This window comes from Corella eumyota, chromosome 2, assembly GCF_963082875.1.
Source record: "Corella eumyota chromosome 2, kaCorEumy4.1, whole genome shotgun sequence".
NCBI lineage: Eukaryota > Metazoa > Chordata > Ascidiacea > Phlebobranchia > Corellidae > Corella > Corella eumyota.
In genome coordinates this window covers 7,386,665-7,414,624 of record NC_137491.1, presented here as the reverse complement: position 1 = coordinate 7,414,624, position 27,960 = coordinate 7,386,665, and the positions used below count along the sequence as shown (strand labels likewise).

Genomic DNA, 27,960 nt, shown 5'->3' with positions numbered 1-27,960 from the left:
TAAATAACAATATTTTTAGTTTTAAAGAATGTTAGTGTAAGTTTTAATGTTAGTAATTTGTTATTTATAAATATATATAATATAAAAAAATTATTGCATATATTAATGGAAAAAGCAATATGAACTACTACAAAATTTGTATATTTGTAATATATTTAATTTTTGTTACTACAAAAGTAAAATGTCAAGTGTCACGTAAGTACATTTTAAATTAAAAATGTAAATATATTTAAAATTTGGTAATAAAAACAAAAAAAATTTAATTAAATGACAACACTTATCATAGGGGGAACTCCCTTAAAATTAAAATTTAAATTTTATTTATAATTTTAAACCACGTGCATTGTGGCAAACGTTTTCACGTGTGTTGGCTAAAGTTTAATTTTTGTTATTTTTATAATACATAAAACTAGGATGTGGGAACAATAATCTGCGGGGAAGTCTTGCAAGAACCAAGACAATTACGTCGCCTAATTATCCTTCTCGGTATGGGAACAATGAAGATTGCTGGTGGATAATTAGGGCACCACGACGATTCAGGATCAAACTTACCTTCACTTTTTTCGCAACAGAAGAATGCTGTGATATTTTAAGAGTAAGTGATTTATTAACATAACAAAATACTCATCAGAATATTTAGATATAAAAAAAGTTAAATTAAATTTTTAATTGTTTTTGTGGTCTTTTATTCTAAAAGTTATTCTAAACTACACGTAAAATAGCAATCACATTTTTTTACATTAAATTATTTAATAATAAATAAATTTTTTTTAATATTTTAAATAATTAAAATGTATTTCATGTTTAGAGAATCTATAAATTTAAAAAGATTTGGTGTTTTTGTTTAGCACTTTCATGCATAATTTTATTGTGTGTTAAGTAAGATGTCATTATGTAAGTTTAGCTTTATTTATGTTGGTTTTTGCGGTCATACATTTTATTAAATATGGAATTTTTTTAGATTAGATGTTACCAAATATAGTATCCAATTTTATTTTAAAATTTGTTAAATTTTTTTTGCAAAATTATCTTATAAATCGGCAATAGCTAAATAAATAAAATAATGATCAATAAGTCAGCCAATTAAATGAATCATGATGTGGTGACATCGACATTTAAGTTGATCTTATCTACAAGATTAAAAAAATTGATCAACGCACGACGCACCCAAACAAATTTGACATTAAGCTTTCTTTTTTCTTTGTTTGTTGAAGTTCCTCTTTAAATAGTATTATCCATATTTGTTACTTATTTTAAAATGTATTTTTTATATATACACATTTATAATTTATGTCTTTTTATATATATATATATATATATATATAAAATTTAATGTGTATAACAAAATGTGTTGTTATGGTAACATAAACTTAAATGATAAAATATAATACTGATTTACTAACTTATTTTAGATCTACAACAGTAATCAAGCAGTAGCAGAAGATTCTCTGTTAAAAGAAACTTTTCAAGGAACAATTGGCCCTGATCAACTTCAAATTCTTATTTCAGACACTAACAATGTTGCACTTAATTTTGTCTCTGATGGTTCAAACAACTTTAGGGGATTCTCTATTGAATATGAAGCTGTTTGTAAGTAACTGATTATATATATTTTTAAACTTTATCTTTTTACATTAGTTTTTGTATATCATTAGTTTCTTTAAATTAAAACTAAAAAAAAATTGTTTTAATTAAAGCATTTTTTAAATTAGAAATTTGAAGAACATTTAATACTTATTTAGGTGAATCGTTTTTTTATTATATTTATTTATATCTGCAGGTTACGTGTCAGTTTAAAATTTTGTTTTATTTTTTCAGCTGAAAGAGAAGTATTGGGGAGCGGCCTAATTGCAACAACAACAACGCCAACTAGCTCCACACCTCGAGGTAATTTATTTAATTAAATGCTATTTTTGGTATGAAAATTGTTTGACTATTTTGAAAAGTGTCATAATATTAGGTGAGCTGGATCTATAAATATATGCTAATAACTGTAATGTTTTTTAAATATTTTTGTGTTTAATTATATTTTTAGAGTTTAATGTTTACTTAAAAAAGATATTTTTATTTTGGTTTAAAGTAATAATTGATATATTATAATGTAACTTTTTATTGTTAGCAAGGGGTTGTGGTTTGGATATTAGTGCAAGAATAAATGTACACGAGATAACTACACCAAACTTTCCGAGCTTGTATCAACCTAACCTCAACTGTCTGTGGGTGATCAACCCTCAACCAAATGAAATTGTTCAACTTAATGTTGGAGATGTGGACACTGAAAAGAACTTTGATGAAATAGAGGTTAAGTTAAAAAACCACTCAGTTTAAAATTTTTTTAGAGCATAAAATTTGGACAATATTTTTTTATGTTTAAAAATATTTTTGTATATATATATATATGAAAATATTATTTTATTTTAAAATTAAATATTACTTCATTTCGATTCTAGGTAACTGTGGGCTCCAATTCAAGATCTCAGAAGATAAGTGGGGCATTGAATGACCAAGTTTTCATGTTTACATCAGGTGTTGGTGAAAGTATAATGATTATGTTTACAAGTGATGGAAGCATTAACAGAGGGGGATTTCGATCAGCTTTTCGCAGTGGTAGAATTTTAGTTAACTTAAAAATATTTATTCATGATTTTTTGTACAAATTCTTTTGTTGTATTATTTATATAAGTTTTATATTTAAATTTTTCCTCAGTTAAATTTTGTTTAATATTTAGTGCCAACAACATTTCAAGGTGGTCAAGCTAATTTACTCGATATGAGTAAGTTAAAAATTATTTAGTTTTGGTAAAAATCAATGAATACATATATAAACTTTAATTTATTTACAACTTTTCAAGTACATATCTTTAGTTGTATAAATTTATTAATTGTTTTCTAATCATGTTGTTCATTTTTTTGTAGTTACTTGCGGAGTTAACTTGACAGCTTCAATTGGAAGAAATGTTTTATCATCACCTAATTATCCGGGTCGGTATCCTGGCAACTCTAATTGTGAGTGGTTTATTAAAGCACAGAATCCTGGATACCAGGTCGAACTTAACTTTGGTCAAATCAATATTGAATCATGTTGCGACGCAGTTGAGGTAATTCAAGTCAAAGATTAATTTTACAGAGTTTGAAGTTTTTTTAAATTTTAAGTTAGAGTGGATATGTAAAATGATAACAAACATTGATTATTTTTTATTTTATTATTCTAACATTTTTTATATGTAAAATTGTGTAATAACTTAATTTGTATAATTTGTATATCCAGTAAAATGTCAGGAATTTTTGGATAATGTTGATCTCTTAAGTTAGGGTTTCAACTGTTTAAAGATTAAATCTAGTATTAGTCTTATCACATTCTTAAAATCTGTTTTTTACAATGTTTACCAACGCTCTTTAATTGTTTTTTTTTTCATAAAACAAAGGCTTTACTGTTTAAAATTTTTTTATCATAAATATCACGGTTTTGTTATATTTATTTGTTGTTATTCAGGTTTTCGAAGGTGGTTCCTCCACACAAATTATTAAAGTGACAGGGTTGCTTAGAGATGGTGGTACTTACAGATCAACTGGAAATCTTGTTCGAGTTATTTTTTATTCTGATGAGACTAACAGTAGATCTGGTTTCCAAGTTCAATATAGAGAAGGTTTGAATTTGAAATAATAAAAATGTTAAAAATTATCTATGTAATAAAATGTAATTTCTTAACTATTAAAATCATATTGCTTTAGTGTAAAATACAAACCTAAATTTTTAAGCATTTTTATCTGTAAATTAAATTGTGTTAATTTTATTTAGTTGTACCTACGACAACAACTACAACAACGACAACCACTACAACTACTACAACAACAGCACCCACGACTCCATGTATGTTAGAAAAAAAAAAAAAAAAATTCTTAAATATAAAAAGTAAAATATAATTAATCCAAAAAAAACTTTTAAATTGTTAGCTCCTGAGTTAAGGTGTGGCTTAAGTAACAGAGAAGCTCCACTTGGTGAATTTTCATCTTTAAGTATTTCTATTACTGAACCAGAGAGCATTTGTTGGTGGACAATTATTACTTCGGAGGGCAGAAATGTTTACTTACAGTTTCATAAGATCAACTTAAATGCTTGCTGTGACAATGTGATGGTAAATATAATTATAATTAATGTGTAATTATAAATGGTTTAAGTATTTTCAGTGGATTTGAAAAAAAAACATTTTATTTAGGGGATATAGTTTTAGTTATAATTTGTTAATTTTAAATTAAAATAATTTGTGTTTCTTTTGTCTTTTGTCTCTTTTTAGATTTACAATTCAAGGGATCAAGTCCATGATGAAAGTTTATTAATCCAAAGGTTGGATGGAAGCGAATCAACACCACTGCAAATAATTTCATCAGAAAATTATTTAACTGTCTTTTTACAAGCTGGTTCAAACCAGTTGGAACCTGAATGGGGGTTTCAAGCTCAATTTACTTCAATCAGTATGTTAACCAGAATGTTTCTTTCATTTTGTGTTAATTTATTAAACCTACTCAAAAACATTTTAATGTAATTACTGATACTTTTTTATAAGAAATTACTGTAATTATAAAATTATTTATATTACTACTTAGATGGAGGGGCATCAGATACTCCTTTTGGTGAACAATTTGAAGGTAAGGTATTTAAATATTATTCTCTATTTGACAAAACAAAACGTCTAAAGATCTTATTAACACAACTGTATTATAAAAAAAATTTAATGCTGATTTTACACAAAAGTTTTTGTTAAAAAAAATGTCCTTTTTAATTTAATTTAAATACTTAGTTGGATCTTGTGGATTTCGAACAATTGCCGGCAAAAACGAATCTTTGTTTCAATCACCTGGTTATCCTAACCTGTATCCTAGCAACTCTGATTGTGAGTGGAGAATTTCTGCCCCTAGTGGCTATCAAGTTCAACTCACTGTTGGAGAAGTCGCCACTGAAGTTTGCTGTGACTTTTTATTGGTAAGTAACAAATTGTAAAAAGAGGTTTTGTATATAATTTTACCAATTGTTGACTAAGAATTGTTAAAAAGGTTTTTAATAATATTTCGCAATATACTTCATAATTGTATTTTTTTGATTACAAATTACACTACAATGATTGTCAATAATTTATTTAGATTCGGGAGAAGGGAGGTAGAGTGTTAAGTAGAGTGGTGGGTGAAAGAGATAATGAAACTTGGGTGTCAGAAAATGATGGCGGCTTTATCCTCATTTTTCACTCAGATGTGAGCGGAAATTTAAAGGGCTTTAGATCAGTGTACAGAGCAGGTTTGTCTTAATACTATCTAATAATAAAAATTTGCTTTGTAAGAAACGAAGTTATATGTTGATTAATTTTAAATTAAAATTGGTTTTTATAAAGTATTTAAATGTGACTTTTTTATTTTTAGTAAAATCTTCTGAAACTATTCCACCACTGCCTTTACCTCGTAAGTTTTTTATTTAAATGAAAGCCTGTAAAAAATTTCAAACTAAATTTAATTCAATCATTACTGCATTTGATTTATTTATTTTTGTTTATTGTAAAGGTGAATGTGGCTTTGATGTGGAAGCCACACTAGAATTTCAGACGCTCAGTTCCCCCAATTATCCTCAAAATTACATTCAAAACTTGGATTGTGAGTGGAATATAAGAGCCTCCAAAGGTTTTTCTCTTCAATTATTTATAAGGGGTGGCAGGACTGAAACTTGTTGTGACCTTATTGATGTAAGTTTTAATTTTTATTTTTTTTATTGGGGTTGTGTTTAAAGTAAGTATTTGTTAAAATTATTATGATAATGTCAATTAGTAATTAGTTGGAAATATAAATTTTCTCTAAAATTGTATTTGTTGTAAAATTATTTGTTTAAACTTCTGGTATTATTTAGGTAAATCTTTTTGATGGAAGATCATTTCAACTTTCTGGTTTAATAAGACCTCAAAATTATACAACTTTATCAGAAAGAATTCAAATTATGTTTCAAACAGATAACAATCATTTTCAGCAAGGATTTACAACTGAATTTAAACAAGGTATTTCGAATTCTTCGCTTTGTTAAAGTGAATTTAAACAACGCATTTTTAGTTATTTAATCTGTAAAAAATTTAATTTTAAAGCGATATTGCAAAATTAGTTTTTAAATGATTATGAATGTATTTCGAAGTTTTTTATGTTTTCCAAATTTAAATTGTTTTTAAATTTTATTATTTTGTTAGTTGCACCAAGAATAGATCCAATCACTATTCCAACTGCAGTACCAGAAGGTTAGTTAATGTTAAAACTTAAGTTTTTAATATTTTTTTTATTTTAATTTTGTCGATCGTAAATTCGTAGCGATAATTTAAAAAATAAAAATTGGAATGCTTTTATTTAAACAATACATGTTTTTAATATAAATATAACTTAGTGTAGTTATGTTTTTTGTTTAAATGTTTGTTTTATTGTTTTAGGATCTTGTGGGTTTGAAGCATTGGCTATTGGTATTCCCCAGGAAATAATGTCACCAAACTATCCCAACCCATATAATCCAAATGAAGATTGCATTTGGATAATAAGGGCTGCGAATAATGAAAGCTTTGTTCGAGTTTTGTTGACTGATTTTTTAACAGAATTCTGTTGTGATCGATTGGAGGTATGTATACCTTTTTGTTATATTATCAAATAATTTTAATAACTGTCGAAGAAACCTATTTTTGAATATTTTTTAAAATTATTATTAAGCAGCCATTTTGAACTCAAAATTTCCCAGATTTCAGGTAGCAGAAGTGGTCAACCAAGATTAGCTGGAGATCATTCGGGTGAAGAATATTACTCAAGTGGTTCAACTCTCACTCTGTTGTTTCAATCTGATTCTTCAACCGAAAGAAGAGGATTTGTTATCAGTTACTCTAGTGGTAAATATATGATAGTTATATAATTTTTTACTTAAATTTTTGTTGATTCCTTTTCTTTTTGGTGCAACATTGTTTTTTTTTAAATGTTTTGATTTATTATTTTTTATTGTTTATTCTTTTTTTGTGTTAAAAACTCTGTTACATTTTAGTAAATGAATTGCCTGCTGAAACAACTGAGCAACCAACCACTAGTGTCTTAATTGACAGTAAGTTTAAAAAAATATTTTTTTAACAGAATATAAACAGAAAAAACATTGTAAAGTTTAAATTGAAAAATTTTTGCCTTTTATAGGTTGTGTTAGGGATTTAAATGCATCTGAGGTTATATCAGTATTGACATCTCCAAACTTTCCATCTCACTACCCACATAACTCACAGTGTATGTGGACTATTTATGCCTCTGAGGAACACACTCTGGTTCTTAACTTTACTGCCTTTAAAACTGAAAATCGCAATGATGTGTTAGTGGTTAGTAATATTTTACTATTTTAAACGTTAAAGTTGTAACATACAAAAAACTTAAACACATAGAGACAATTTTTATTTTAAATTAAAAAAAAACATATTTATTTATGTTTTTTTAGATTACTGACAATGAAGGAAATTCTGAAACATTAACTGGTGATTTAGATTCAGAAATATCAGCACGATCCTTTGTTTATGAAAATTTACCAATTACACTTCAATTTACATCTGATGACAGCATTCGTTTCTCTGGGTTTCGAACACTTTTTTACTCAGGTTTTATATGACATTGTTTAATTTTGTAACTTTTTTGAATTACTACCGTTAATTATATTTATTATGAGATATAAACTATGTTGTTTTAGTTGCCCCTCCAACAACTACAACAACAACGACAACAACCACTACTACTACAACAACTACGACAACCACAACAACAACTACAACAACCACTCCTGAATCAACAACAACCTCAACAACTACACCAGAATCAACAACAACTACAGAAGTGCCAACAACTACACAATCAACAACCATGCTTACAACTTCAGCACCAGAAGTGACAATGCCAGTTACAGTTGAATTAAAACCAACAATTCCAACAGAAAAAACAACTACAGTTTTGCTAGCCATAGCAACAGAAACACAAACAACACAAGTTGCAGAAAGAATTATTGATGGAACACAGATTTTATCTACAGAAGAAACTACTACAACAGAGCTTATGAATAATTGTAAGAATTTAAAAAATATAAATATAATGAATATAAATTATTTAGTATAAAATACATTTAAAAAGGCTTACATTTTCTCCATTGATTTGTAGTTGGTTGTGGATATCAAATTCCTGTTGGATTAAATTCAACCACTTTCACTTCTCCAAATTATCCGAATTTGTATTCATCAAATCTGAATTGTACCTGGGTCCTTGAAGTGCCCTTTGGAAACAGAGTTTTGTTAAACTTTTCGTTTATTGAACTTGAAACATGCTGCGACTCCATACAGGTGACTAAAATGAGCATTTGTTTAAATGTCCACAACTTTTGTTAGCCTGATGGCAATTTTATGTGATAATATTTTTAGGTTTTTGATATGGGACAAAGAATTGCGAATATTAATTTAGGTTCTTTGAAATCAAATCTAATATATCAGTCAACTGGTAATGTGTTGACTGTTAATTTTATGTCGGATAGTTCTTTGAGTAAAAGAGGATTTGTTGCTTCTACCCAATATGCTCCAGGTAACATTTAACTACTGTAATTAAGGAGTTTAATATACTTTTTAATAGTAATATAAGCCTGGTGTTATGTTATATTATAACAAGAGCTTTTTAAATCGCACATTTAGAAAGCTTTTTAATTTAACTTTTAGTTACTATAAGAAAATGTCTAATACAATTAGTTAATAGTTTTGTTGTTACAATTAATAGATGAACTAAGTGATTCTTGTGGATCAATCATATCTCTTGCAAACAGTCCTCTCAGAATAAAATCAACAAATTATCCCACAAATTATCCAGTTGGAATAAATTGTAGTTGGACGTTGGTGGCTATGGAAGGAATGCAAGTGTTTATAAACTTCACTGATATTCAGTTGGAAGCTTGTTGTGACTATATTGAGGTAATTATACTTAACCAGATTTAGGTTGAAAAATTATTTATTTTTTTGGTTGTGGATTTTGTGGAGATTTTATATTTTATTTTGCTAGTGTAAAAATTTAATTTGCTTAGGAAAAATATGATTATAATTTAAACCACTTCATCTTTTTTTTGACTTGCAACTTAGTTATTTTATTATGTGGAAGCTGCAGATATTTTAAACTATTGTCGTTTTATTTCTCTAAAAAATTTTTTGTTGTTTTTAGTTATTTGATGGAAAAGAAAAGCGAAAAATAGCTAGAATTAAAATGGAGGATTTTGATAAATCTCTATCTTTTCAATCGATGACAAATATATTAACAGTTTATATTTGTTCAGACATTACAAATAGTGAGCGCGGATTTCTGGCCACTGCATCTCAGGCACCTGGTAGGTCATTGAATAATACAGTTGAAACATATTAGTTTTTGAAGCAAAATTATTATGTTGTAATCATAGTTGTGTTATTTTTTTAATTCAATATTTTTTGATATCTTTATAAGATTTTGAGTTATTTTTTAGTTTGTGTTTTATCATTACCTTATTCTTACAGCAAACAAGTTAATAGACACAAAGGGTTGTGGTTTTACAACATTCGCCGGAGAAACTCCAGTTTCATTTAGTTCACCTGGGTACCCACTTAACTATGACCCAAACATGGAATGTCATTGGTTAATTATGTCACCTGACCCTTTTAGACAAGTTCAACTTTTACTCTTTGATCTGAGATTAGAAAGTTGTTGTGATCATTTGGAGGTGCGTATTGCAAAAAAAACTTTAAAATAATATATATACATTCGTATTTGCTAAAAGATCTTAAATTTTTAAATCATTGTTTTAACTAAGATGTGACAATATTCAATAGCTTACAATTCTTTTTTTTAGATTTTTGATGGTACTTCTGCATCTGCTCCCCTTATTCGCTCTATAAGTTATATTTTACCTGATGACAATGCATTCAAGTCTCTGAGTGGATCTTTGTATATCAAGTTAACTACTGATATGACCGATCATTTTAGAGGATTTAATGCAACATTTCAATTAGGCAAAATACATTTTTACATACTGTCAGCTTATAGTTTAGTTTAGTCTGAAAGCTTAATGATCATTTTTTACTGCAGGGCCAAAGTTAAATCATTCTTGTGGATCTCGGTTACCTGCTAAACTAGAACCAACAACTTTAACTTCAGACAATTATCCCGAAAACTATCCACCCAATCAAAACTGTTCGTGGGTCTTGGTTGCTCCTAGTGGTCACATTGTTCAGTTGAAATTCCAGGAATTAAGCATGGAAACTTGTTGCGACTATTTAGAGGTTATAGTTTGACATTTTTATTTAGTTTGATCCTAATTTTTTATTTAATTATTTGATTTTTGGATTAAGAATTGTTTATAATTTAAAATAAATTAAAGTTTGTTTGATTTAGAAACTAAGCACTTAGTTCTCCTTACATAAAAAATTATGCAAGGGTAAATTTAGTAAAATTTTAATATTTTATAAAATTTGTTTAAGATTTTTGATGGAGATGAGGGAAGCAGGCTCATCAGCAAAATTTCATCTCAAGAAGATATTGTTTATACTTCAAGCACTAACCGAATGGTGATAAGGTTTTATTCTGATGAAACTGAGCAAGAGAAAGGATTTATTGCCACTTTTGATGCCATACCAGGTATTGGAAATATTAGAAGCATACATTGTAAAGCTTCTATTAGTATATGTGTAGTATATATTGCTTTTATTCTGGTAATATAAAGACAAATTTGTTAAGTTTATTTATTTCTATACTTTTTTAAAACATATTTTAGTTAAAAATACTTTATTTATAATTTTTATCAAAATTTTTATTTTATTATTTAAGCAACCCTGTCGTTACAAAATGATGCTTGTGGGTTTACAGTAGAAGCACAAGAGAATCCAATTCAGTTTTTATCCCCTCATCATCCTCGTGAATACCCACCCAACTCTGACTGTCATTGGTTAATATTGGCACGTGATCAGGGCAGACAAGTCTCAATTGAATTTGATGATTTAAATGTTGAAGAATGTTGTGACTTTGTCGAAGTAAATTTTTTATTTAGTTTTTTAGAATTGTTTATTTTAAGAAATTTTATAAAATTTCACTGTATATTTTTCTGCCTTATTTTATATTGTTTCTGATTAAATATTGGTTTGAAAAAGATAAGAGATGGAAGTAACATGTTTGCCCCTGTGATTGAGAGACTTGAATCTGTGTTAACAAACAACACAGTATTTACATCAAGTTCTGGATCGCTTTATGTTATATTTCACTCTGATGATTCTGGTCATGAGCGAGGATTTTCAGCTACCTATAAACTTGGTAAAAAAGATTTACATCAAACTATAAAAAAAAACATATACAAAGATATTTATTTACATTTTTAAAAAAATTATTTCGCATATAATGTATATCTTCTATTTTTAGTTGAAGACACATTTTCTTCATTGTGTGCGGATAGGATGTTAGCTTATATTGGAAGTACCCTTGTTGTGAACCACAATGAAGAAATGAGTTGTGATTTGAACTCAAAATGTCTTCAAGTGATTGCCACCACAACAATAACCGTGTTCGGTAGTTTTGTCCCCTTTGAAGGTGATAATTTAAATTTTAAATGTTGAGTATATATGACATATCGTTTTGCTTCAGAATTTTAAAAAACCTACAATTTTTTTTTGTAATTATTTATTCATTTTAGGACAAATATTGTACGGCACATGTGTTCCATCAGTTGTGTGTCCTGTTGCGACTTGTGATTTACTCACCGACAGGTTACCTAAAAACACACCCTACACGATGACACTTACTGACTGTGATCTAAGATGTTGTACTGATGATTTATGCAACAATAAAGATACTATTTTACCTACTGGTAATAGTTTTTGTGTTTTTAGTATTTTTTAAAAATTTTTTATTTTTTTACTAGTCAAATTTTTGTTTATTTTGCTTTGTAATTAAATGTTTTTTGTGCCTTATTTTTGTTAAAACTGAAGAGCCAGCGCCTAGACTTCCAGCAACACCACCTACACCTTCTGTTACTACTGATGCCAATGGTAAGACATTGTTAAAATAACTATAGTTAAGAATTCTGCTCTATTTTAAACAGTTAAAATACATTTCTTTTTTGCACTCCTTTTACAAGGTTGTTATTCTTTCAATTTGGATGTGATGTTTCTGCTGGATAGTTCAGGCTCTTTAACAGATGGCGAGTTTGCGCAAGAAGTCAAGTTTACCACAGACGTCGTGTCTGGGTTTAACTTACTACATACAAGAGTTGGTGTTCTGCAATTTTCACATTGGTACAGAAATAGGTAAATCTAAAATCCTTTTTTTAATATATTAACTTTAATAGATAATAATGTTAATGTGCGTTGTTTTAGGCCGCTTAGTAGTGAAGCACAAACCTTATTTCAAACCCATGTTGATGTGGGCGAATACAACACACATTCTCAATTTAACGTAAGTATTAAATTTTTAAAATAATATTTGATTAAAAATAAATTTATTAACAATATTTAAATTTGTAACTGTCAATCATAGGCGGCATTAAACAACTTGAGACATCATGGTTTCACGTCGTTTACTGCACATGCTATCGAGAAAGCTGTGTTAATCGACTTAACTGCATCACCTAGGTTCACTGACCCGTGTACTAGAAAGGCTATAGTAGTTATTACTGACGGACCGTAAGTACAGATTGTTTACATTATTGTGTTATCGAGTTAAATGTCTTTTTTATCATTTATTTTTGTGTAGTGCATTAGATGGCCAGTATTTATCAACAAGTTCTGGATTAGCGAGAGGTCTAGGTGTTCACTTATTTGCTGTCGGCATTAAAGGATATGTTCCAAGACAGTTACAGGTAAGTAATTGTTTAAAGTATAAACTCAAGTTAAACAATATTGAGACATTTTTACCTATATTTATTAACAGATAATAACTGGGGAAAGACCTGGTGGTACTGAACGAGTTTTTGTTGTCGAAGAGTTCGGTGATTTACCAACCATTGTGGATAGTTTACAAACCGCCTTACTTAGTTTAAGATAATTGCTTTTACGCTATTCTGTTCATTGCCAGCATTTGTATTTATAATCAACTAATGGTTAAGCTTATTAGGTAACACATATTTGCATATTTATATTAAACTTATATACATCTGTATATTTGTTTATACTTTTTTAATTTTCTCATACCCACTAAAGAAGAAAAGAGATGTAAGTTGCTTTTGTATTAGTCTTATGGAAACTATTCTAAGTTCAACTTCTGGCTTTTCTTTAACATTTTTTTTCTTTGGGGGCAAACAAAGCATTTTGGGCTTGAAATCATTTAATCACAAGTTATTTAAATTTAAAAAAAATTGAATGTTCAAACTTGAAAGAAGTATTAATTGGAAATATATTTTAAAGCTTTTTACTATATTAAGTAACTAAAAAATCGAAAACAATTTACAATTAAACGACACAATTCTTGGTTACATTTTTAAAGCACTTTTGTAATAATTGCAGAAGAATTTTGTTCACTGATAAACACAATTTTTCAGTGTCTGTTCTGTTGTTAATTTTTTTAAATTTTTGATGGGATATCTCTGCTGAAATATCTTTTTGTGTTAAATTTGTCTGGTTACATTTCATAGGTTGATTCTTGTTTGGGTTGTTGAAAAGTCATGTTTTGGTATTTGTCGTTGTTTTGAATTGGATCTTAAGAAATAAATCTCGTCATTTAAATTCTTGTTTTTTTTACAAATTTAAAACAAAAGAAAATAGGTCCATAACTAACCTTCGTAATCTGTTACTTGGTTTGGTTTTGGTTCCACATTTTGATAATGAGAACCCAGTGAAACTTGTTCTTGGTTGTTATAAACATCTTTAAAACAAAGTTACGTTAATGCGCATTTAACCAAATATGGTTGATCATTTACAAAACTTAAGACACTGCAAAAATGTTACTTGGAATCGTTGGTTCTGTCTTATTTGATTGTGAACTTCTTTTAAATACCAAAGAGCTTAGACGTGTTCTAGAGATTTAAAAAAAGTTTTTAAACAGCTTTGTTATTTACCTTATTTTATTATTTTTAATGTTTCTTTTTTATTGTTTATAAAAATAAGAAGTTTGTAACCGTTTACTCATTTAAAATATTAACTTTTTACATAAAATATTTTTTTACTTTTTTTGGTAAGCAACTATTGCACACGCAGTTAGTGTGAGAAGCATTACTGTAACAACTACACCAATAACCAGACTGTTTGAATCTGTAAAAAAAATATAAAAAATTGTTAATTTTATTTTTTTGGCAAAAAATTGTTAATTGTAATGTGTTATTCTTTTGTAAAAATTGTTAATTTTATAATGTTGCTCCTTGTCGTAAGTTTTTAACTTACCGTTTGACGAATCAACTTTAAAAAGAAACGGTTTTGAGATCGAACTTGTAGCATATAATATTGTCGGTTCATCATTAAAGTTTTCGCCACTAACAGGCGTAGAAGTAATGACGTAATATTGGTACATAGACCCCGAGATTAAAGGTTGATTTTTTCCCTTTATAATCAAATCAATTTGTTGGCGTTGTTGGTTGGTTTCGATGGAGTCTGAACAGAGTGTTACCGCGTTGCCAGTAACATCACAACATGTTATACGATTGTCTCCTAGCTTTACAGTTTTACTATTAGAAAATCTAAGATAACATTTGGAGGTCGAGTTTAATTTTAGTTATGTCTTTAATCAGTATGTTAATAATTGAAATATTAAATTTATTTTTGTCTCATACCCATTTAGTGCCAATGCAATGTAACTGTTATTAAAAAGGTTGTTTGGATTTTTCGAAAGTGTGATATTTAACTCGTTCTGAGCTAAAGCGATTACGACAAAGTAGCAGCTAAAATGTATAAGGTTTAACATAACTATTTTACTATTATAAAATGGTTTAAATATAACAACATTAAGTTACCTTATTATTCCATTTCTTTCATTTACATTTTTCAAAGTTAAAGTTACTTCACCGCCAGTAACTTTGTGTTGTGGTGATGTAATATATGATGGAACTAAAAAATTACAAACCAGTTGATACATTACATGATTTGTTTTAAACCGTGTTAAAATATCAAATTATACAACAAGAAAAGTTAATGTTAAATATCTGATAAATACCCGACGGCAACGTTATACATATTTCTGAAACAGACGGTGACCAGCTTTTAACGTCACATGTGCTATCACCAACTAATCCAACTTGAAATTTGGAATCGGTATTTGGCTTAGTTAAAGTGACTGTAAAACTAGTTTGATTTAATGGTAATATTATTGTGATAGCCTGATTGAAAGGAAATGTGACGTCATTTCGTTTTATATTTACTTCCTCGTAATAGCGTACCTTAAAATAATAGCGTACCTTAAATACAATTGACTTTAACGAAGTCTTAAAAATTAAAAGTTCTAACAGGTTTATATTTAATGAAACCTTGTATACTTCAGCACCATTGTTTTGTTTTAGTTCTATCCATGAGAAGGTGCAAGCGTTTTTGGTTTTATTAAAAAATAAAGATGTATATTGAGGTGGAATTAAGTTCGTATTTAACGTTTTTACTTCCCTAAACATTTGTGAAGTTGAGTTTTGGCATCCTTCATAAAGAGGAATTACCTTGAAAAACAAAATTATTGCTGTTTTTCCATTTATATAGAATTCTTATAATTACAACTGACCTGTATCAGATATATTGCATTTAAATTAAGATAAGAAGCCAAATAGTTTGTTACTCTTTGTTTTAATATAACTGTGTTATTTGACGTTCTGAAATAAACAAGCGTCTTGAAAAATATGTTTTTTATTTAGTTAGGTAAAATGTTTACGTAAAAAACACCAAAATTAACAAAAGTTTACCCTGATAAAGCTTTGTATATAAGTTTATGTTGGAAAGATAATGCTCCTGGCAAAATATTCCAAGAAATATTTAGTTTTGTTTCATCACAAATATCACTCTCAACTGTAATATTGGGTTGAATTGCGTTTTCAACTAAAAATTTTAATGTAAATAATTAGTAAACGTTCTACCAAATTTTTACATTTAAAATAAAAAAGTAACATTTTATAAAACAAATAAGAAATATTTACCACCGAAATTATACAACATTTATAATTAAATTAAATGCAATAATAAATACTGTACCTGCACAAAGTGCAGAGGCATTACGTACGTATCCAACAAACTGTTTATTATAAACACGAACACAACCATCAGGGTGGGGTTGAGTACCCGGATATTTCCAGTTCGTAAAATAATTAACTGTTTGTGAAGAAATCCAATATGATCCAACTTCTAAATTATACCTTAACATAATATTTTATTATTTTAAAATATTATTTAATTTTTTTACCTAAAAATGAAATAGAAGTTTGACTTCGAAAAGTTGCTAAACTTCCACCTTGTTGTTTGCAGTAATTTGAAGCCTGTTCACAATTTACTATCTTGTCGCCAAAAATTAAATTATTTTTGTCTGTAAAAAGTTAAATATTTTACCAAAAAAACTAATGTGAGGTTTTGTTTTGAATCTCACCTTTATCAACAACAAATTGTTCACTTGTTACAAATGTTAAAGCTATAGAATTTAAAGACAAACATTGATATTTCATCAAAGCAACTTGTTTGCAAGATGTTCCATATACAGTTAAAGTACTTTCCGTTCGAAATATTTTAGAATATGTTGTGTAATTCAGCTACCAAAAATCAGCAAACAGTAGATTAGAAAAACTATAATTTAAAATAATATTTTTTTACCTTAAATTGACTTGTGGTTGGAATAGTTGTGTTGTCAACAAATCTCCATTCAATATTAGGTAAAGGATTTCCATCAAAGGCACATGTAAATTGAACTTTGTTGTTAGACGGAAAACCCAAGTAATTTAGTGGAACAACAATTTCCGGGATTCCTATCATATACAGTGCATTTTAAACATAAGTTAGAAAATTTATATTCTTTAATACCCATTTATTCATGTTAAACTAAATATACTCATTAAATTTGTGTGGTAATAAAAAAACGATTTGCATACCCATTACAACAACCGTAATAGTTTTCGTTACTTGATGTTGTGTCATAGTCATACCAATAACATTTGATGCAATACAGACATATTCACCTGAATCTGTAAACTTAGCCTAAAAATTTTGTTGTTGGTAATAAAGTGCTTTTAGAATCAAGTTTTTTAATTAATCCACATTTTACTTACATTTTTAAAAGTTAAAGTCGTTTTTTGTATTGGGTAGGTGGATAACCGAATTTGATAAACATTATTAGTATTTGTCGTTATATCAACTTCATTATTTTTCCAAGTAACACTTGGTATTGGATTACCAGTTGAAGTACATTCAATTGTGGTTTGTTGAGATTGTAAAGTTCTTGTTATTTTAACGTTAGTTTTAGATACTTCTATATTTGCAGGAACTGTAAAAATGTTTACAATCGTAAATTTAAAAATAAAAATGTTAGGGTCATTTACATTTAACTTTTTTTTATAAAGTTTACGTTTACACAATACTCAAATTGAGTTGTTGTTTTTGTATTAAAAATAAATCAGAGCATTATTTAACTTACTATGTACCACAACATGTAATTCATAGGTTACTTCAGAAACATCTCCACTAGGTGATGTAAATTTACATCTTAGCAAATAATTACCGCCATTATTAGATTGTACATTTTTAATAACATGAGTTACATTCAAAGATCTAAAAAACAATAATAATTGATTTCTTTAAAGTAATAAAATAAAAGTACCACCCACCTTTGTTGATATTGAATAATAAGCGATGTAAATATAATATTTCCGCCAAAGTTTAAGTAACAGCGAACACTTCCTTCAACATTTACAAAAACCTTAAACCACATTGTTAAGTCTTCACCTTTGATTACAGTTCGGGAACTTGAATAACGAACCTCAAATTTAACTATAAAATAAGTTAAAATGTTAATAGTGAGTCGATTATATTACTATATATTTATGCACTTTCTTATACCACAATTTTTTCCAGCATAACCAGTTGGACAACTGCATTTATAATCATTAATCATATCAACACAAGTTCCAGCGTTTTGACATGGGTTTGGTTGACATCCGTTTATATCTAAAATTACAACCTTTAAACATTTTTTATTTTTAATGTTGTCTATCTAATTTCAATCGAATTTTACTAGTTTGACATTGATTTCCAGTAAAACCAGCGCCACACAAACACTCGTACGAGTTAATGAGATCGCTACATGTTCCACCATTTCTACATGGGCTCGAGTTACATTCATTTATATCTTAAAAAATGTTAAATGTTATATTTTTTTAAAAAGTTTATTTTTTTTAAAGTTATTTTTTTTAAATCAATTTTTTAAAACTAACGCAGTCTTTTGAATACCCGTTTGACATTGATTTCCAATATAACCATGTTTACAATTACACGTATAATGATTAACATTATCAATACAAGTTCCTTCATTTCTACATGGACTTGAATTGCATTCGTTTATGTCTATATTCGTTATAAGTTGTAAAAATATTTATTTTTTAGTAAAAATTTTATGGTAAAGTAATTTAACATAACATAATAAGTTGATTATTTTAATTTAATTAATGTTTGTTAATATATATTAAGGAAAGTATATTTTACTTGTTTGACATTGATATCCACTATACCCAGGTATACAATTACAAGTATAACTATTAATAACATCAATACAAGTTCCACTGTTTTGACATGGATTTGGAGCACAATCATTTATGTCTGTAAAAAGCATACAAAGTAACGTAAACAATAGATAAAATAATTAAAAATTTAATTTTAGGGATTAAATTTAAACTAAAGAACCATGAGTATGTAAAATATACAAGCAAGTAATTTTGTTAATTTACTTATATGACATGTTGATCCAGTATAACCAGAATTCCCACAATCACAGCTAAACATGTTAACTCCATCACGACATGTTTGCCCATTACAGGGTGACGATAAACACTCGTTTATATCTAAAAAATCAGTCTTTGCTTAAAATAAAAAGTAAAAAATATTATTATTAAAACTAAAGTTTAACAATAATATATAAACATTTAGCAAGAATACGGGCTAGACTTTAAAAATGTGTAAACAAATTTACAATTGTTACCTGTGATTTATACATAATACCGAAAAACATTTAAAAAAAATATTATTACATTTTTTAAATTATTGAAAAGGCGAACAAGAAATACATAAAGAAAACCTCCTGAATGTAGTATTTTTGTATTGAGAGATTTTAGAAATAATACCTGTTTGACACCCGTTTCCATTATAACCAGGTTTGCAATTACAAGTATAACGATTAACGTCATCAATACATGTTCCACCGTTATAACATGGGTTCGAATTACATTCGTTTATATCTGTTTATCATGTTTTTAGTTTAAGAAAAAATAAGAACTATAAAAATAATGTTGGTATGTACATTGATAAGACGATAAAGTACAATGAAAACATTAACAGTTAATGTTATTTATTTTAATAAGATAAACCTGTTTGACACTGGATTCCATTATAACCAGGTTTACAATTACAATTATAAGTATTAAGACCATCAATACACGTTCCACCGTTACTACATGGATTTGAAGCACATTCGTATATATCTATTTTTAAAAAATAGAGTTTTTCAAAGCGATTGATTTAATTTAATTTGTAAATTTAATAGAATGTAAATTTAGTTTAATTGTTTTTATCTACAAGTTGTTAAATACATAGTTAAAATCAGTTGCAAATTCTTTCTAATTAAAAGTTCTAAAATTATCAGAAAAAACTTTTTTACTTATATGACACGTTGTTCCAGTATAACCAGAGTTTCCACAATCACAGCTAAACATATTTACTCCATCACGACATGTTTGCCCATTACAGGGTGACGATAAACATTCGTTTATGTCTGGAATTATAAAAGTTTGTGATGTTTTGTTAAATACAAGTAAGGTAAAATATTTATTGTAATAGAATTAAAAAAATAATTTTGGAAAATTAACCATTACCTATGCTTTACTAGAATGTGGTTAAGTTGACTTTTAAATTTGAATATTGTTAAAAATATGTATTTATATATTTAACTTCTTTTTTTTTATTAACAATTTATTAGCAAAAATGCAAAATCTTTTTATATTAAATATAAAAATTACTGCATTAATTTTATTTTACCTTTCGAGCACGCTATTCCAGTATATCCAGGTGTACAATAACATGAATAAGAATTAACTCGATCTACACATATTCCATATATGCATGGGTTAGAGCTACATTCGTCTATGTCTGTTAAAATTTAATAACTAATAAAAATCTTGTTTTAAACATACTATTTTTTTCCTTTTTTTAAATATGACAAATTTTGTTTAACAACATGTAAAATAGCTTTGTGATAGCCCTCTGTTATATTTTTACATCATTATTTGAAATTAATATAAAATCACATACCTGTTTGACATTGGTTTCCACTATAACCAGGTTTACAATTACAACTGTAAATATTACTGCCACTAATACACGTTCCACCGTTTTGACATGGGGATGAGTTACATGCAATTCCTTTTGTTAATAAATAAAAAACTATTAACAAGTTAAAGTTTAATAAATTTAAGATTAACGTAGACTAACAACGCAATTTTTAATAAAAATTTTAAAAACTTTTAACAAAATATACAATTTTTTTACATGAACTAATAACCAGAAATTATGTAAATGTTTTTTTTATGATCATGCAACTTACCCAATTAAAACTGATTTTTTATAATAAAACTGTTTTAAGTAAAAAAAAAATATTACTTTGTCCAAGTTTTTTAAAACTATGCTTTAAAAATGGGAAATTACTATTAAATTAAATGGTAATATCTATATTTTACTTTTACTTTCTGAACAAGTTGTTCCTATATAATCTGTACTACATGAACAAACAAAACCTCCAGTAGGAGCGGTTGAACAAACACCTGCGTTTTCACATGGGTTTGACTGACAAGGACCAGTGTCTGTAAATTAATTTTTATTAAATTTAAAATAATTTGACATCAACAATTAAGGTGTTTTTACTTACTTACACACTGCGTTTTCTGAATTGTTGCATAAATTATTAACATGACTCCTACATACCAACTAATCATTGACATTTTATCCTTTTATTAACATAAACTAAAAAAGATTGTTTGATCTTATTACATTATACTATAAGTTTGTTGGTTATTTTAAACTTATATTTTTAGACAGTAGATGTACAAGGAACGTTAGTATATTTATTTAGATTTATTAAATGTATATTGTTTTTATAAAGCGTAGTGTTTTTATAAGACTAAATTGAAGAAGTTCTGGTTACTAACAAAATATTGATGTTTACCCCACACACAATGCAATATAATGCATGCGATTTATTAATGACATTTACTTAAGTATAATATTCTTTTATTTATACATTTTAATGTTTTACGCAATTACATAAAATTAGGTTAGCCTGTGAAACCCACATTTTTATTTTTATGATAATTGCCAAAATGTTTATAAACGTTGTTAGAAAATATTATATATATAAAAAAAGATATTTGTGTATTATTGACATAAAATCCTAAAACAAAATTAAAAAAATGTTAGATTAATTTCTTTTTTATCTATCGTTTAACGTAATTTTTGATTTGCGTATTTTGCTCTAAAATTATTGCACGATTTTTACCTAAATCAAAAATAAAACCTCTAGGTTAACCAGCACAACTTTATTGCTTTAAAAATTAGCAATTAGATTAGAAAAATACAAAGTTTAACTGGTGCAACCTATAAGCCTAAGGTTATCAATGAGAAAGAGTTATTCTAAATGTAAAGTTGTATATTTTATGAATATAAAAGATAATTTTAAATAAAACAACTAACATGACAAATATAACAGCTTGGGGTAAAAAAAATAATTTAACTATAACTTGAAATGGTAATTATTCATTTTATATGCAATTGTTTAAAATAAAAATAACCACGTATAGATTTAAAAGTTTACTTTATATGCACGTAAAAAATAACGTAACAAATTAACCTTCAATTTTTTGCAAACAAGATTGACTCTAACACATTAAATTATAAAATCGTTACAAAAATATTTAGCATTTTCTTGTATAATATTTATATGATTAATTAAGTATATTTATATATAGTTGTTAGGTTTTTTTTGCTGTTCTTGAGTACTAGCAAATTCATATGGATTTAAGTTTTGCATCTTTACTGCATAGAAATTGAAAACCATAAGGTTAAAAAATTAAAAAAAGGTTAATTTAGTTACCTAGATCTCCGTTTTGCGGTTGTTGATTTTGAAAATGCACTTGTACTAAAAAAATAAATTCGATTTTACAGTAGCTTAAATTAAAAAAAAAATGTTTATAAAGTTACTTCTTACCAGTTATAGAATGAGGTGTCTCTGTTTGTCTACTATTTTTGACTACTGTGTTGCACACCCTAAAAAGTTATGTATCGTTTGATTTTACCATTTTTTACAATAAGAGTTTAAAGTATTTCAATAAGTTAAAGTTATGCATGTTCAGGACTTACCTTTTTTGACAGACAACTACTGCAACGACACCTAGCCCAAGAAAAGTTACTACTCCGACTACGACGCCAAACATAAGGATACCATTTATACCTACAAATATATAAAATCTTTAACTATGGCTCTTCTAATTTTAATTACATATAGCCTATTTAATTAACTAGGCACCAGTATAACAGTAATAAAATTATTTTCTGTTTTAATTTTTTCTTAAATTGCTATTGTACATAAGTTACCGCTTGGTGGTGAGTTGATTGTATTTAGTACAAATATAGAAGTTAAACTTGTAGCAAATAATATTTTTGTTTCATCATTTACGTTTTCACCATAAACGGGCGTAGAAGTAATAATGTAATATTGATAAATTAAACCCGGGGTCAAAGGTCGATTTTGTCCCCATATCAAGCCGGTTTCACTTTTCGTATCGTTTTGACATTGCGGTTCTTTGTTACCAGTGACGTCACAGCAAGTTGTGCTGTTGTCACCTAAAACTATTACAGTTGATCCGGAAAATCTAAAAGGTTTTGTCGAATAAGTTTATGTATTCATTAAAAATATATAAAGAAAGGCATGTGTCTGCATTACTTAAGCTGAATAAAAAGGAAAAATGTTTTATACCCAGGTATAGCCAAAGCAACATAACTCCCGTTCGAAATATTATACGGATTGCTATTAGTTGTAATTTTCTTGTTCCTTTTTTGTTGCTTAACTATTATGAAATAACAGCTGGGACATAAAAAAAGAGTTAATTTTATGTTATTATATATATTTTTATATTGGCAATTTATAGTTGCTTGCTCACCTTATCAAACCATTATTTTCGTTAGTACTTTGTAAGGTCAGGGTAACTTGGTTGTTGGTAATAGAAGGATTGGTCGGTAGATCAACGGTTTTAGGAACTTAAAAAAAACATTGTACAAGTACTCTGTTAACTATTTAATTAATATATTTCACCAAACCTATAACAGCGTCTTACTTTTGCTTAAAAATTTCAATTACCTTTCGGTAATGTTATACAATTTCCTGTAACGTTGTAAGAAAAGTTTATTCGAACTTTATTGTCACATGGACTACTTGCAACTGATCCTACTTGAAATTTGTAGTTTGTATTTGGTTGAGTTAGATTGATTGTATAACTAGTTTGTTTTAACAGTAATGTTTTTGTTTTAGCTTGACTGGGAGAAAATGTGACATCATTTCGTTTTATGTTTACTTCTTCGTAGTAGCGTACCTTAACAAGTTTTATTCAAAATCTTTGATTAAAAATGATTTTATTCGATTTTTCTTTTATAATCATTGTGTTTTATACATATATTTGCTGCATAGGCAATATAATGTTTTGCAAAATTTAGTTTTAAATATTTACTTGATATGCTCCAAGGTAATTGTAGAAAGAAGGTTGGGTCCAAGATATTGTACAAGTAAGCTCATTATTATTTTGAGTTACATAAATATTTTGTGGTGGATAAAGTTGCATGTCTGATGTTTTTGCTTTTGTTGGGACTTGTGTAATAGAACTTTTACATTCTTTAAATAATGGAATAACCTATAAACCCGATATTATTTTTTTAATTTACGCTGAAATACGAATTTTATACTAAAATTCTAGGTGTATTTTACCTGTATTTGATATGTTTTATTAGGCTTAAGATTGGAAACCAAATAGCTTGTAATTCTCTTTTCTGTGATAACTGTCATTTTGGACACTCTGTAATTTAAAAAATTGTATAAACAAAAAACCTATAAAAAATCAAGAAATTATTATTAAAATGAATTATTAATCTCATTAATTAACATTTGGGTTTGTGGTAGTTTAATTAGGTAAAAATCTAAATATTTTAGTTTGTATTTTTTAATTCAAATATTTGCTGGTTTTTTCTTTAAAACCAATACGTCTTTAACTTTTCTTCTGCACTCATACCACTTTAACAACATTAAACATTTGTTTTACAGTTTCTTAAAATATATAAAATACATGTTAACACGTTTTTATACTTTAAATAAACAAATATATTACCCTATTATGTTTTGGTAAATAACCTCATGTTGTAAAGGAGAATATCCTGGTAAGATTGTCCAAGTAATATTTAGTTTTGTTCCATCACAAACATCATTTGTAACTCTAATCTTTGGTTGTTGCAACGTTGTGTATATGTTGCATTTACTATTTTCTAACAAATATTAACGCTGTTAATTTTAGAGGTATGTTTTTATTGGGTGTAGCTTTGTTCTTACAAAAAAAAGGATTGTTATGCTTACCTGTTTGGCATTGTTTTCCAGTATGTTCTATTGGACAATTACAAGTATATTTGTTAACACTATTAAGACACGTTCCTCCGTTTTGACATGGATTTGAGTTGCATTCGTTTATATCTGCATATAACAATTTCTGTTTTTTTAGCAGGCATAACTGTTAATACTTTCATTTATTTAATTCGTATTTTATTACAGATTTTAAATATATTGGTAATTTTTGTAAAAAAGTTAATTGGTGTACCAATATAAATGCTTAAGTTATACACACTTTAACTATAAGATTTGACATTAAATAACCAAGGTCAAATTTATATAATAAACCTTGTAAGCATGTAGTTCCGATATAACCAGATGAACACGAACATAAATAAGAATTCACTTGGTCTTTACAACTTCCATGTATGCATGGGTTGGAGCTACATTCGTCTATGTCTGTTTATTGGTCAAAATATGATTTTAATATTTAACATTTTAACTTTTAAATTTTTACGTATATAATAAAAACTGACAGGTTTTCTAAAAATCCACCTGATTGACATCTGATTCCATTATAACCAGGTTTACAATTACAAGTATAGTGATTAACACCATTAATACATGTTCCACCGTTATAACATGGGCTGGAATTGCATTCGTTAAAATCTGTTCAATACATTTGCTTAATATGTGTCTTTAGTATTGTAACATATAATAGTATTACAGGTATAACTGGTAGAACCTTAATATATTTGTAATTAATTGTTTTCACGAATTTTAGGCTCATTTAAATATATGAGCTTGTTTTGGTGAAAAGTTAATTAGTAAATATAGTTTTTACAAATATAATTTTTTTTATAAAATAAACAAAAATTAACCACGTATATTAACATTAAAGTCCTAGATCGAATAAATAATAAACCTTGTGAGCATTTAGTTCCAATATAACCAGGTGAACAATAACATAAATAAGAATTAATTTTATCTATACAAGTTCCATGTACGCATGGGTTAGAGCTACATTCGTCTATGTCTGTTAAATAATTAGTTTTCTAATTTAAAAACTTATTAGTTGAACATGAGATTTTTCATTCTAATTTTAGTTTACGTGAGTAACAAAAATTTAAAAATTGTAATTGTTTGCAATTATTTTAAGTTAAAACATATAAAACTATGTGAATCGACCTGTTTGACACCGGATCCCATTATAACCAGGTTTACAATTACAAGTATATCGATTAACACCGTCAATACATATCCCACCGTTGTAACATGAGTTTGGTACGCATTCGTTTATATCTGTTTAATGAAAAAATCTTCCAAAAACATGTACGCTTGGAATAAAGTTCGTTTTAGATAGATATATATGTAAGGTTTTTAACAAAATTAGTTAAATATGCCAAATATATTTCATGTATTTTTTAGTATTTTTTAAAAGTTTTGTACATTAAACAGGGTTTTTATTATAAACTAACCCGAAATATTGTTACGGACTTTTATGAGTGTAATGGTTGACGTAAAAATCGATTTTTACTAACTTGTTTGACACCGTATTTCATTATACCCAGGTTTACAAATACAAGTGTAATAATTATCCCCATCAACACATGTTCCACCGTTATAACATGGGTTTGAATTGCATTCGTTTATATCTGTTTAAAGATGTAAAGTTGTTCAGATAATGTTCTCTTTTAGGTAACAATATAAACTAAATACTAGATTTAATAATATTTGTTTTAGTATTAAAATTACTTAATCGTTTAGTGGTTAATCATATGTCATTATTATTGTTACACATTACAATATAACATGCGTAACTAATAGACTTCAAAAATATATTTAATTCGCTATTGTAGCAAATCTCACGCTTATTTGAATATCGGCTTATTCGTTAAATAGTTAATTTGTAAATACAGTTTTAACCAGTATTTATTTTTTTTAAATGAGCCACACTTTAACCATGGGATTTAACAATAAATAACCTAGATCGTATTTACAAAATAAAACACACTTAAACTACGTGAATTAAATTTAAATAACCTAGATCAAATTGATATACTAAACCTTGCGAGCATGTAGTTCCAATATAACCAGGTAAACACGAACATGAAAAAAAACTCACTTCGTCATTACAACTTCCATGTACGCATGGGTTAGAGTTGCATTCGTCTATGTCTGTTAGTTGGTCAAAATATAATTTTAGTATATAATGTTTCAAATTTAATATTTTAACGTTTGTGATAAATCTGACATCTTAATTTTAATTCATTTAAGTAGCGATTTTTAAAAATTACATTTATTTGCATGCAAAGTAAGTTAAACTTTTAAAAATATGTTAATTTTTTATAAACAGACCTGTTTGACACTGGATTCCATTATACCCAGGTTTACAATTACAAGTGTAATGATTATCACCATCTATACACGTTCCGCCGTTATAACATGGGTTGGAATTGCATTCGTTTACGTTGTCTGTTTTATGCAGTACAAAAAATAACCTTACTGTGTGTTTAATGACTTGCTCAAATTATTTCTAAATTTTCTATAAATGTTAGTAGTTTTGTATTAATTAATTTAAAAAATAAAACGCGTAATTTTTACGGGTATTGGCTACTTTCATTTGTATTTGTTTAACTGCTCTTAAACTAATAGAATATTTTAAATATATTTTATAATGGTAAAGTATACATGTAATATTTTCAATATTTTACCGGGTACTTGACACTGAAATCCAATATACCCCGATGTACAAGTACAACGATAGCTAATAAAGTTTTTTGTCGAACATGTTCCACCATTTTTACATGGATTGGGAAAACATGCTTCTAAAATAAGTTTTGTGTTAGTAAAATTTGTTCAACGCTTTGTTACGCATGCAATTGTCATTTACCTATTGGGCAGGATTCATAATCAACCGTTTTTTGACAAGGTGTTATGGTAGAAACTGCAATTTATTAAAAATATTTTTTTAAATTTTTTAAATTTATTTTTTTTGGTTATTTTTATTTAAACATATATTTACCTGAAAAATAAATTGTTTCATAGAAATAAAGAAAAATTAAATTATAACTAAAAGCTGACACCATTGTTTAATTAAAAATTAATTACACTTTTCTTAACAATTTGCACCATCTTATATAATGTTAG

At 27.2% G+C, this 27,960-nt stretch overlaps 2 protein-coding genes across 2 annotated transcripts; one reads left to right on the top strand and one right to left on the bottom strand.

Moving 5' to 3' along the window:
- The first annotated feature begins 113 nt into the window (after positions 1 to 113).
- Positions 114 to 14,602, top strand: LOC145744145 (cubilin-like). The gene is made up of 43 exons (XM_082562259.1): positions 114 to 195; positions 414 to 595; positions 1,413 to 1,590; positions 1,819 to 1,887; positions 2,120 to 2,301; positions 2,451 to 2,607; positions 2,730 to 2,774; positions 2,917 to 3,098; positions 3,494 to 3,647; positions 3,800 to 3,871; positions 3,955 to 4,136; positions 4,296 to 4,473; positions 4,606 to 4,647; positions 4,800 to 4,981; positions 5,140 to 5,290; positions 5,413 to 5,451; positions 5,551 to 5,729; positions 5,891 to 6,035; positions 6,219 to 6,266; positions 6,453 to 6,634; positions 6,752 to 6,896; positions 7,046 to 7,102; positions 7,189 to 7,364; positions 7,481 to 7,637; positions 7,727 to 8,095; positions 8,188 to 8,366; positions 8,445 to 8,601; positions 8,791 to 8,981; positions 9,226 to 9,388; positions 9,552 to 9,754; positions 9,884 to 10,043; positions 10,120 to 10,313; positions 10,512 to 10,668; positions 10,858 to 11,060; positions 11,178 to 11,337; positions 11,443 to 11,610; positions 11,714 to 11,887; positions 12,009 to 12,068; positions 12,158 to 12,326; positions 12,396 to 12,474; positions 12,556 to 12,701; positions 12,772 to 12,877; positions 12,949 to 14,602. Exons 1-43 carry the CDS (start codon positions 120 to 122, stop codon positions 13,060 to 13,062), a joined length of 6,312 nt encoding a protein of 2,103 aa, XP_082418385.1. The 5' UTR covers positions 114 to 119; the 3' UTR covers positions 13,063 to 14,602.
- LOC145742290 (uncharacterized) lies at positions 13,333 to 27,611 on the bottom strand. The gene is made up of 49 exons (XM_082560074.1): positions 27,554 to 27,611; positions 27,169 to 27,285; positions 26,854 to 26,988; positions 26,352 to 26,465; positions 25,999 to 26,112; positions 25,736 to 25,846; positions 25,366 to 25,479; positions 25,159 to 25,269; positions 24,841 to 24,954; positions 24,599 to 24,752; positions 24,202 to 24,289; positions 23,948 to 24,127; positions 23,581 to 23,812; positions 23,384 to 23,480; positions 23,200 to 23,307; positions 22,818 to 23,095; positions 22,584 to 22,674; positions 22,432 to 22,490; positions 21,611 to 21,618; positions 21,097 to 21,175; positions 20,915 to 21,031; positions 20,484 to 20,594; positions 20,211 to 20,321; positions 19,834 to 19,947; positions 19,544 to 19,657; positions 19,301 to 19,414; positions 18,908 to 19,021; positions 18,666 to 18,779; positions 18,414 to 18,527; positions 18,199 to 18,312; positions 18,024 to 18,131; positions 17,792 to 17,954; positions 17,602 to 17,735; positions 17,237 to 17,451; positions 17,060 to 17,165; positions 16,785 to 16,936; positions 16,564 to 16,723; positions 16,384 to 16,503; positions 16,176 to 16,325; positions 15,890 to 16,022; positions 15,712 to 15,799; positions 15,160 to 15,649; positions 14,960 to 15,053; positions 14,780 to 14,887; positions 14,394 to 14,686; positions 14,180 to 14,264; positions 13,962 to 14,029; positions 13,792 to 13,878; positions 13,333 to 13,712 (listed from the first exon to the last, which is right to left on the bottom strand). The coding sequence occupies exons 1-49, from the start codon at positions 27,609 to 27,611 to the stop codon at positions 13,636 to 13,638; spliced, it is 6,330 nt and encodes a 2,109-aa protein (XP_082416200.1). The 3' UTR covers positions 13,333 to 13,635.
- Between the last annotated feature and the right edge of the window lie 349 nt (positions 27,612 to 27,960).

Coding starts and splice junctions, on each gene's coding strand:
- LOC145744145 (XM_082562259.1), top strand. CDS start 120: ATGAACTACTACAAAATTTGTATATTTGTAATATATTTAATTTTTGTT. Junction 4,648..4,799: donor TTTTGGTGAACAATTTGAAG/GTAAGGTATTTA, acceptor TTAAATACTTAG/TTGGATCTTGTGGATTTCGA. Junction 8,982..9,225: donor CTTGTTGTGACTATATTGAG/GTAATTATACTT, acceptor TGTTGTTTTTAG/TTATTTGATGGAAAAGAAAA.
- LOC145742290 (XM_082560074.1), bottom strand. CDS start 27,611: ATGGTGGAACATGTTCGACAAAAAACTTTATTAGCTATCGTTGTACTT. Junction 20,322..20,483: donor TGGAAACCAATGTCAAACAG/GTATGTGATTTT, acceptor AAATTTTAACAG/ACATAGACGAATGTAGCTCT. Junction 16,326..16,383: donor AACTTCTATTTCATTTTTAG/GTAAAAAAATTA, acceptor GGTATAATTTAG/AAGTTGGATCATATTGGATT.